The sequence below is a fragment of the Corythoichthys intestinalis genome, chromosome 12, assembly GCF_030265065.1.
Source record: "Corythoichthys intestinalis isolate RoL2023-P3 chromosome 12, ASM3026506v1, whole genome shotgun sequence".
Lineage (NCBI taxonomy): Eukaryota > Metazoa > Chordata > Actinopteri > Syngnathiformes > Syngnathidae > Corythoichthys > Corythoichthys intestinalis.
This window is the reverse complement of record NC_080406.1, coordinates 51538059-51550104: the sequence shown is the minus strand read 5'-3', so window position 1 is coordinate 51550104 and position 12046 is coordinate 51538059. Positions and strand designations below refer to the sequence as shown.

Genomic DNA, 12046 nt, shown 5'->3' with positions numbered 1-12046 from the left:
ATTCCGATACTTTGAAAATGACGTGATCGGACCCAATCGATCGGCATCTCTAATTAAAAGTAAACTAATGAAAATTGCTGCTGTAATTTGATTCTTTTAATAAGCCATGTAACTTACTTAATCCAAGGTTTTGAACAAGCGTGATTCTGATGTGTAGCCACAGGGTACACATCTGATGTTGCTCACAGTGTGCTCAGGGAGCTTGTGTGTCTGCTCAGACACATGAAAATTTAGAAGGAATATTGCTCCCAAAATACGTTTTAGCTCGTCATCGACACGGAAAAAAATCCTCGTCAGCGAAACATTTTCATTATCGTCATTGTTGACGTAAACAACAGTGCTGAAATGAAATGTTGTTGCACTTGCTGTAACATCAAATAAAACAGATCTTATACAGTACATTGTATGGTGCATGCACTGTGCCCAAAATAGTCTGTGCGCAGTATATTACAGACAGTCATTGTGTATCGCTGTATCCTTGGTGTGTTAAAGAGGCAATGCATTGTACTCAATTTCATGGGACTGACTGAGTTTGAATGACCTTGAGGTGAAAGGCTTGACCTTGTTACAAGTTACAGTAAAATACATTATTACATTAAAAAACAGTCAGGGCATTGATCGCTGTGCAGGTGAAGTGATTTGACTCTGACGTAGTACTACGTTTTTACTAGTTACCATTGTTCTATTCATTTTGGCTACTGCTTTCATTATTGTGTAACCAGTCATTATTCATTAACCTTTTAACCAAGTGAATCAAACATCAGTCGATTCACCGTGTTACACGCATCAAAAAATGCTGAACTTGAAAATGTCTAGCCTTGTTAAAATGACTCTTAACTAATGATCTGGGACACTGGGAATTGCCTTGGGATTGTGCATGTGCCATGCTGGAGCACAGATGGCACTTGGAATGTTTCACATGGGAAACAACAATTTTAACTTTGAAATGTGGACAACAAGCAGAGAGCGTCCTTGCTGACCAGAAATGATAAATCAATTATTTACATGTGCTTGCCATCACACTGTCAGTGTGCTTCTGTGTGTATATTGTGTTGGCGTGTATGTGTGTGTGGTTGCATGCCAGAAGCTGCATGGACACGTCTTCAGTGAGTTTTTGTGTTTGTCTGCTTATTCACGCGTTTGATTCCAACAACCGATTATCAGGCCTGCTGAGTGCAGACAACAACAACCACGCAGACAGATGGAGTTAGAGATGAGGTCAATTTTTTTGTTGTGTTTAAAAATTGATAATATGTATACTCTCTAAATTCCCTCTATATGCAGTATATACACATACAAATAAAATACTATTGTCTTTCATTGGACGACAGTTATAAAACAGTAGTTCAATGTTGTTGTCCAATGAAAAATCGGCATATACACTGCTGGCCAAAAGTATTGGCACCCCTGCAATTCTGTCAGATAATGCTCAATTTCTCCTAGAAAATGATTGCAATTACAACTGCTCTGTTAGTAATATCTTCATTTATTTAGCTTGCAATGAAAAAACACAAAAGAGAATGAAAGGAAAAAAATTAAATCATTATCATTTTACATAAAACTCAAAAAGTGGGCCGGACAAAAGTATTGGCACCCTCAGCCTAATACTTGGTAGCACAACCTTTAGACAAAATAACTGCAAACAAGCCCTTCTGCTACCCATCAATGAGTTTCTTACAATGCACTGCTGGAATTTTAGACCATTCTTCTTTGGCCAACCACTCCTGGTCTCTGAGATTTGAAGCGTCTCCAAACTGCCATTTTCAGATCTCTCCACAGGCGTTGTATGGGATTCAGGTCTGAACTCATTGCTAGCCACTTTAGAAGTCTCCTGTGCTTTCTCTCGAATCATTTTCTAGTGCTTTTTGAAGTGTGTTTTGGGTCATTGTCCTGCTGGAAGACCCATCACCTCTGAGGGAGATCCAGCTTTCTCACACTGGGCCCTACATTATGCTGCAAAATTTGTTGGAGTCTACAGACTGCATAATGCCTTGCACACTGTCAAGCAGTCCAGTCCCAGAGGCAGAAAAGCAACCCCAAAACATCAGGGAACCTCTGCCATGTTTGACTGTGGGGACCGTGCTCTTTTCTTTGAAACTCTATGTTGATGCCTTTTCCCCAAAAGCTGTACTTTTGTCTCATCTGATAGAGAACATTCTTCCAAAACATTTTGGCTCTCTCAGCTAAGTTTTGGCAAACTCCAGCCACAATCTCTCGTAGAAATTTCTCGTCAATTTTTCTTTTCCGTCCACATCTAGGGGAGATTAGCCACAGTACCATGGATTTTACACTTACCGATGACACTGCGCACGATAGAAACAGGAACATTCGGGTCTTTGGAGATGGAATTGTAGCCTTGAGATTGTCCATGCTTCCTCACAATTTTGCTTGCTTTTGCAGACAGTTCTTTGGTTTTCTTTCTTTTCTCCATGCTCAATGTGGTACACACAAGGACACAGGACTGAGGTTGAGTCAACTTTAATCCATTTTAACTGGCTGCAAGTATGATTTAGTTATTGCCACCACCTTTTTTTTGTTTCACAGGTAAGTAACAGGTGCTGCTATATTTAAAAAAAAAATCTTTTACAACGTTGTGTTGTTTTCTAATAAATAAATAAAATAAAATAAAAATACCCAAAACATTCTGAGGCGATAAAAGTTTATATTATAAACAGTTATTTTGAAAGTTCATAGTGATGCCCTTTAATATAACACATGTCTGGTTGTGATGTTTTAATTTAGGAAAAGAAAAATTACAAAAGTACATTTTGGTTTTCCGACAGTGTTTTGTATCAGATTGCTTAAAGAGGGGAAATAGAAGGGCATGAATCAAAGTTTATGTTTGCTTGATAATCAGCTTACAACACACATTTTCTTAACCAAGTTAAGTGTTGCAAACAGATGTTGTCTTGGTGGTCTTGAGCAGAAGCCTCCAAAGGAGGGGGGGGGGGGGGGGGGCATGACTGACATGGAATTTAGAAAATCGTATTATAAATTGAAGTGGCTGTGCCCTAAGTGAGTTTTTCTCCATGCTCCAAATTTTCTGCCAGCACCCAGAAAAACACCCATCCATCCATTTTCTAAACCGCTGACCCTCACGAGGGTCAATGTATTGAATGCCATTAGATTGTAGTGGAATTAAAAAAGACAAATTTCAAGAAACAGGAATTTGAGGGGCAAAAGAAGGAGGGTAGTAAGAGGGAAAAAAGAGGGAGTTTTCTCTTTGACTGGTCTGGATTTCATTTCGAGGACAGTAATGTGATTAGCTTTGTTTAGTTTTTACTGCTCCAGCAAGCCTGTTCATATATGACGGAGTATGTGTGTGTGTGTGTCTATCTACGTATTTACGTAAATGTACTCTTATGTGCGCGCATTTTTATAATCCTAATTTAGACGTTACGCATGTTGTTTGAATCAAGAGGTCCATATTGACATTATGTCAAAAACTACAGAGACAAGAAACAACTCATTCATTCAAAACTCAAACATGACCACAGTCTAAGTGATGAAGATGCATTCATAAAAATTAAGTTAATGTTAGATTGGCTTCACATTCTATGTTCGACGACTAAATGAAAACCATGTGGATGACAAATACATCCATGATCAAGTAATTTAAGTAATGGGAGTTAATGAAATAAAAGTGGAACTTTTTCACCTTAGGAGGTAGTAGCAGGCATTTAGGATGACGCCTCTATGAATAGTAAAGCTGAAAAACGTCACACTTAATTGACACGCAGACAGCGTGTCAGCCTATTAGAACTCTGTTGCTAACCAAAACAGAATCAACAACTCAAACATGTCCTCACTGTGTACTACTGAATATTGTTGTTTCTTTACAAATTTCCTCAGTGGCAGTTTTGTTTTGTTTGAAACACCACTTTTATTTAACATGTGATGTACTCTACAAGTAATGTTGTTAAATACGATACAAGTGTTGATTTAAAAAAAGGTCTAACTCCAACTTCAGAGTTGTGTAATTCAAAATCAATCAATCAAATGTTTGGTTCAACCCAGGTATCATCAAGGTGGGGAGGTGGAACCCTCTGCCCATCCACTTCCTGACGGACGCTCCGGAGGCGACGGTAGCCGACATGCTCATGGAGGTCTACCATATGGTCACTCTAAGAATCCAACTGCAAAGGTCAGTTATTTATTTAAAGGTTTTGGCTTTCATGGTCGCATTACAGCGGTGAAGCCCATGTGGTGATGTCATTGTGTCTGATTGCACATCAAGAATTGATTACCAAAGCTCACTTCAAGCTTGTAAGGATTTATCTATCATCAGACTCCAAGAAAAAGAGTGGAGCCAGTGTCCTGATGGAAAGATAAAAACAGATAAAGTACAGATGAGAGGCATTTTTTCCCACATACCAAACAGGATTTGTTGACATGTTGATGCGCAAATCTGTAATGACTTCAGAGCAGTGCGCGGAGCTTTAGGTTAATTTATTTGATGTTAAAAGATGGCAAGGAAGGCACCGGTTAGTAAGGGGTTGGGAGTGAGATCAATATCTTTATATAGTGTCATACTGTAATTCAAAAGAATCTCTGTCTGGGACTTAGACATGTTCCGATTACCGGTTTCAAGGTATACCGTGGTATGAAAACGTCACGGTTTCAAAACCGCAAAAATTTGCCGTCATACCGTCCCTAAGGTTTTAGCCATTTTTTATGTCCCACAAATGAAGGGAGAAATCTCTCGCTTGCAGCTAAAAGGCTCAACCCTCCTCACTTTTCCACAACTTTTTCCCCCATTGAAGAAAATGAAATAGCTGGTATGGGAACACAGAAAAGTTACAGATAGCCACGGCTTAGGCTAGGTTCATACTGCAGGTCTTAATGCACGAATCTGATTTTTCCGTTTTTCCGACTTGAGAGAGGCATTAACTTGACGGTCTGAACAGGATAAGTCGGATTGAAATGAACCATTTCAAATCCGATCTTACTTTCGTATGTGGTTTAAATCCGATCTGGGCCACACTTTTCCAGAATGTTGCGGTGGTCTGAACTGGCAAGGCTCCCAAATCTGAATTCATGCAGCAATTACCTCATCAAAGAGCGAGAAAGACAGGGCACTACGGTAGCGGTGCGTGCAGCTGTGCGTTAGCGCCTAGCTTGCCTTGAACACGGCTTTGGGGAAGGGTCAGGCTTGAGAACAGTCATAAAAAAAAAAATGGGTTGAGGATAAGCCTGAGAATGCTCGGTTTTCTCTCAGCTCCATATGAGCAATATTTCAAGATTGCTTAGACGGCCGAGAATCAGGGCAAACAGTCCGTGTGTGTGTGTCATGCACGGACAGTGCGTGCATTCTATCGATACATATAAACTTTGAATATAAGACTAAACGAGGATTTTTTATGTCTGTTATTTGTGTCCTCATTTTGGAAATCAAAATATGATCACCTCTGAATGACGTTGAGCCGGCATGTGTTATCATTTGTTTTGATGCCCTTGCGCATCAGTTTCTTTAGCGCATCTCGGACTGAGAATTAGTTTGCATGCGTGATACTTGAACTGGATCAACGGACAAAGGCTGTCCTAACGGGCAAGCCAAAAAAACAGATATGACAAAAATCGAATTTGTGCATTAAGACCTGCGGTATGAACCTAGCCTTAGAGGAGGAGGACCAACCGACATGTAAAACATGTTTGCGGAGGGCTGCTGCCAAGGAGGCAGTATCTCCAATATTACAGTATTTTTACAAAAATAAAGGTTCGTAAAAGCTGTCATGAACGTTTCCCACCGGTTACGAAAGTAACTCCAGCGTGTTTAGTGTGTCTAGCAGTGATAAAAAATGTGGTGTTTTTTTCTCTGTGGCAACTGTCTGTGTTGAGAGTGTGTGTATACATTATAAGAGTCATTGACACATGCTTTTAATGGAAAAATAACTCAATTATTTTTCTTATGGTGGCAATAATGTTGAGCTGTGGCTGTGGGTTTTAGGTTCCTGCTCAATGGAAAAAAGTTTTTTATTTTTTTTTTATTTTTTAAACACAGCTTTCTCAAAGTAATACATTTTAGAGCTGTAATTACAATACCGTGAAACCGTGATATTTTGGCTTAAGGTTGTCATACCGTCAGAATCTCATACCGGTACATGCCCAGTCTGGGTATATACGCAGATACATACAGTAGGGGCGTTACTAGACCTAATACAATACTGGGGTGCAGCGGGAATCTGCCGAGCGAGCAAACAGATATCTATCACAAAAAGTCAGTAATAGTGCTTTAAACAATATATATTCAAACTAAAGTGCAAGTTTCTGTAAAACTGTTACGTTTTTCTTTGTTTTTCAACCATCAGTTTTCAAAATCAAAATTGGGACATTCCTTGTTGATCGTCAATTCAGCTCTGCTCATGCTCATCAACTTCCATCTCTCCTTCACCTCTTCCTACGCTCTGCTGCTCTACTTTGTCTGGACAGAAATAGGGATATATAACTGTTATGCAATTAGTGTTTCTCAACTTGTAGGTTGTGACCTAAAAGTGTTGCCTAGGTGAGCTACCTAGCTTACCACTCTCGTTCCTCCTCGCTGCGAGCAAATAACTTTCTATTATCCATCTGCAAGAGTAATGCTGTTTGAGTCAAATAGAAATAAAAATAGTACACCTTGTTACAGATTACAGGGACTGCAGTAACAAATAAAATGCATGTAAGGGCAGTATCTGGCACTAAACTGTAAATCAGGTGGGAAGATGTAATTTTCACCCTCGACTGTATGATTGACAGTTTGACACATGCACTGTAAAATAGATGCTGCGTTCCTGTGTTGTTCGAGTAATCGAAAAAAATGATTCTCTATTACTTTGTGTCTATAAAAAGTGGCAAACAGTCACGCAACTTGTGATGTATCGTTGGAGCATAAAAATAGACTACTATTCTTAGTTAAGCAGCAACATTCTAAGTTAGCAACCATGTTTTTATCCCACATTACGACTTTACAACACATCAGAAACATCACAAATTGGGAACTTGGATTTCCCGTAACATATTATTGAAGCATATCTCCTGAACTGAAAGTGCTTCACAGAAATATCAACTCATGTTCATATCACAGCCAAAACTTAATGCATAAATTACCATATTAAGGAGCCATGTGCAGATTTTGTATATGGAGTGAATAGAATGGTATGACCATATTAGATAGGCACATTCTGTAGATCATGCTATGAAGACTTAAAACTCCAAGGTATTTTATTTATTTATGTTTTTTAACCTGTGAAATTTATACTTGGGCACGTTTCCCAGTGAAATATGTCTGGCGACGCCCATGACGCTCAGTCGTCAAACTTGGCGGAAGGGTGTATCTTGGCCAGTGTATAATTGCTTAGTGGTTAGAGGTTAGATTTTGTGCCCGAACCCGAACCCGACATTCGGGTCGGGTCGGGCCCACAATTTAAAGTGCTTGTGACACGAAAAAGCATGTTTATTTCATAATACACGCGGTATTTTATGCTCCTGAATGATATGGACCGCTTGGATGTGTGTGGAAGCGATCGCTATATTTATTTAGTTTTTTTAATCCCGCGCCAGGAAAATGAGTGACTTCCGGCTTCGGTCTCGCATTGAGGAGGAGGGCGCTGTGACGTGTACGGTAGAAGACGTCCTCTTCACGCTACAGTGTACTGTTGTGTATGAGGACGAAGGATTCAGCTGATTTTGCGGATTAATACTTTTATTTTTTGCATCACGCCAGCCAAACGGCTGCAGAAAAATCATTCTGTATGCGGGAGAGGCGTATGCGCCTTTTTGGAGTTTCAAAAGGTTCCCATTCACCTTGGATATTTACTGTGGGACCATTGGACTTACAAGGAAGTGAGTAAACATCTTGTTTTGTATTATGTCAAATACGAATACAGTGATTACAAAGTAAACACTATAAAATTCCTTGAAATAAAGGACTACTTACGTTTGATCATTGATAGGCATGTAAAAAGCTATCCTCACGCTCATTAGCAGTTAGCTGTTAGCACGTTAGCTACACAACAATTCCAGCCACCCTCCTCCAGGGAACGAACTGTAAATTGCTCTCCGCCGGGTGGTTTGCCGATCCGCAAAGAAACTCGACAACCGGGTCGTCATGTCAAATAATCCAGGCTAGTTATGTGTGATTTTCCACTTCGAAGACTTTGAAACATCCCTCGGTTCGGGTTAGCATGTCGGCTAGCTGTCACTCCTTCTGGTCTGTTTACATTCTCCGAAGCCGGGGAGGGGAAATGACATATGTCCGATTTAGGTGTCATAAAATATCGTTCGGCAGGTGTGACAGTAAAGGTAAAGTCGACTGTTTTGACCATTATGGAGTAATTTTGCCATGTCGTCTTGAATAAATGGATTTTTATTATTTTATATTCCATTTAGCACAAGTTATTTGTCATGACCATGCCATTTATTTAGCAATTGGGGAAAGTACTTGGGTAAAAAGAATATCCTGTAAAAATATTGAAGTAAAGAGACAGAAACAATGACATTTTGCCGCTCTCTTCGTCGCGTTTTCCTCATTGTGAATAGTTCCCCCTCGACGGGCTGACTGGTCCTTCTCAAGCCATTTATATAGCTATTGGGGAAAAGTACTTGGATAAAAAGAATATCCTGTAAAAATATTGAAGTAAAGAGACAGAAACAATGACATTTTGCCGCTCTCTTCGTCGCGTTTTCCTCATTGTGAATAGTTCCCCCTCGACGGGCTGACTGGTCCTTCTCAAGCCATTTATATAGCTATTGGGGAAAATACTTGGATAAAAAGAATATCCTGTAAAAATATTGGGAGTAGAGAGACTGAAACAATGACATTTTGCAGCTCTCTTCGTCTCGTTTTCCTCGTTCTGAACACTTCCCCCTCAATGGGCTGAATAGTAAAACCGATGAGCCTAGTCTACCGCTGACGTCATCCACCTGTTGGGGACGCTAAAGCCCTATAATTGTAGGCGTGGCTAACCGGCAGATTAAAAAACTAATTTCTCGTCATCTGCGCTTTGCTAAATTGTTGTATATGGTCGAATCGTCTCAAAATATGATTCTAATTCACATAATAATGCCATTTAAGACTTTTTTTCTGGTGTCGTATGCTCTTTAAGCATTCACGTTCGGGTCAGGTCGGGTCGGGCCGCCATGCCGGACTAATAAATTATTTTAAAAAAAAAAAAAAAAATGGAGAGCAAGCACTCTGTATTGCGCTTTTGCTTGTGCGTGTGCACGAACGCCGTGGCGCCGGCCGCTTATCCTTCTTGTCCTCCCTCGCTACCGTTTGCGCACGGCCGAGGCGCCCCCCTCTCCTGTTCCCTCTCCTTGTCAGAGAAGCGCGTCCATGTGAGAACAATATCCCACACACTCAGAAATATGTTTAACAAACCTTCCCAGCGTTATTTTGTTGTGTGAATGCTTTGATAATTCTCAAAAAAATATGTAGATTATTTAAACATTAAGAAAACTTGCGTTTTTTTCTGCCAACTCGAAGAAATGAAAATAAATTGCTGCTGCTACGTTTTTTCCGCGTCACTCCAAAAAAAAAAAAAAAAAAAAAAAAAAAAAAATGGAGAGCAGTCTCTCTGTATTGCGCTTTTGCTTGTGCGTGTGCACGAACGCCGTGGCGCCGGCCGCTTTTCCTTCTTGTCCTCCCCCTCTACCGTTTGCGCACGGCCGAGGCGCCCCCCTCTCCTGTTCCATCTCCTTGTCAGAGAGGCGCGTCCATGTGAGAACAATATCCCACACACTCAGAAATATGTTTAACAAACTTTCCCAGCGTTATTTCGTTGTGTGAATGCTTTGATAATTCTAAAAAAAATATGTAGATTATTTAAACATTAAGAAAATTTGCGTTTTTTTTCTGCCAACTCGAAGAAATGAAAATAAATTGCTGCTGCTGTGTTTTTTCCGCGTCACTCAAAAAAAAAAAAAAAAAAAAAAAAAAAAAAATCGGGTTTTTTGGGCTCGGGCCTGCAAATCTAGTTAAGTGATCGAGCTCGGGCCGGGTCGGGCCTCAATACCAGCGGGCCGTGTCGGGTCGGGCTGGATTTTTTAGGCCCGAACTAGGCTCTATTAGTGGTGCCATCACCATGGGAACTTTACATTTTGTATAAGTCACAGGTGTCAAACCGATTCCAGAAGGGCCAAGTGGGTGGAGGTTTGCTTTCCAACCAATGAAGAGGACACCTTTTCACCAATCAGATCTTTTACATGTGTAATCAGTTGAACTTTGTCAGGTGCTGCTTGTTTCAGCAGGAAGTTCATTGGTTTAACTCTCTCCACGGAATCGGTTGGAACAAAATCCAGCACCCACTTGGCCCTTTCTGGAATTGGTTTGACACCTGTGGTATAAGTGATTGGCATTGAAATAAATGAACTGAAATTAATCCAAATTGCTAAAAGGCAAGGCAAATTTATTTATATAGCACAATTCAACACAAGGCAATTCAAAGTGCTTTACTTCACATGAAGATCATAAAAATCACATTTAAATCAATACAACGTAAAAACCAAGACAATCAAAATCGGAAATAAAATTATACATAAAAATTGCATTTAATAACAAATAGAATAAAAAAAAAAAAAAAACAAATAAATAAATAAAACAAAAACTACTACTACTACTAATAATTGAAATCAGCAATGGAGATAGGCACAAGAGAAATAGAAAGCAAGTAGATTGAAATATATAGACAGTTATGGATATGCAGTGCTAAACAAAAGCGTTTTTAGCCCTGATTTAAAAGAGCTAACAGTTTGAGCATACTTTAGACGTTCAGGTAACTTGTTCCAGAGGTGAGGAGCATAATAACCAAATGCTGCCTTACCCTGCTTCGTTCTTGTTCTTGGAACATGCAGAAGACCGGTTCCAGACGACCTTAGGGGTCTAGATGTCTCATAGGAATCTAACAAGTCAAGCATGTATTTTGGTCCAAGGCCATTAAGTGTTTTGTAGACGGGCAGAAGTATTTTATAGTCTATCCTTTGACTCACTGGAAGCCAGTGTAGCGATTTCAAAACCGGTGTAATGTGGTCCAGCTTCCTTGTATTTGTGAGGACTCTGGCTGCAGCATTCTGTATTAGCTGCAGCTTCCTGACTGATTTTTTATCAAGACCCGTAAATATACCGTTGCAATAGTCCAATCTGCTGAAAATGAATGCATGCATAAGTTTATCCATGTCTTGTTGAGTCAGAAGCCCTTAATTCTGGTTATGTTTTTTAGGTGGTAATAAGCGGATTTAGTGACGGACTTTAGATGGCCATCAAATTTTAGGTCTGAGTCAATAATTACGCCAATGTTTCTGACTTGATTTGTAGCTGTAAGTGACATTGAGCTAAGTTGCCTGCTTATTTTTGACCTTTCTTTTTTTGGCCCAAAAATGATCACCTCTGTCTTCTCCACATTTAACTGGAGAAAATTCTGGCACATCCATTCATTGATTTGATGAATGCATTTACTCAGGGATACTAATGGGAATGGCTTGTCAAGGATCAAAAAGAATAAATGTGACTTGAATCAAAACGGTTATTTGTGTTTGGCCATAATGCTGTGGCTTATTGGGCGGGACTTTGTAATCAGCCAGGCGTAGGTGCGCTAGTATTTTGAATGTCCACACAGTGTTAACGGTAAAAGATATATGGCGTACTGCTTATCCTTGAAAAACTGTTGCCGAAAATGAATGACAACAGACACAAGCTGCTGCTTGTTTGGATCAAATTCTTCATTACAAGGACTCAATTTTCCTCTTAAATTCTTTGTAACAATTCCTGTACAGCATAGCATCTCTGTCCTTTGACGCTTGCTGGTACACTTAGAGTGGTATGAAAAAGCAGCTGAACCTTTTGGAATTTCTCATACTGCTGCATAAAATCAACATCCAATGTGATCTGATATTTGTCAAAATCGCACAGATGTAAAAACAGTGTCTGCTTTAACTAAAACCACCCAAACATTTATAGGTTTTCATATTTTAATGAGGATATTATGCAAACAAGGAAAGAAGGGGGGAAAAATAAGTACGTGAACCCACTGCCTAAAGAGACTTAAAGAGCAATTGAAACCAAATTTTACCA

At 39.7% G+C, this 12046-nt stretch overlaps 1 protein-coding gene across 2 annotated transcripts in view; it reads left to right on the top strand.

Moving 5' to 3' along the window:
• satb2 (SATB homeobox 2) overlaps window positions 1–12046 on the top strand; it is an 87489-nt gene that overhangs the window by 37770 nt on the left and 37673 nt on the right. For both annotated transcript variants that reach the window (XM_057852241.1, XM_057852240.1), the window contains exon 4: window positions 4018–4144. In XM_057852241.1, coding sequence (XP_057708224.1) covers window positions 4018–4144 — 127 coding nt within the window. The remainder of the gene's footprint in view (window positions 1–4017; window positions 4145–12046) is intronic.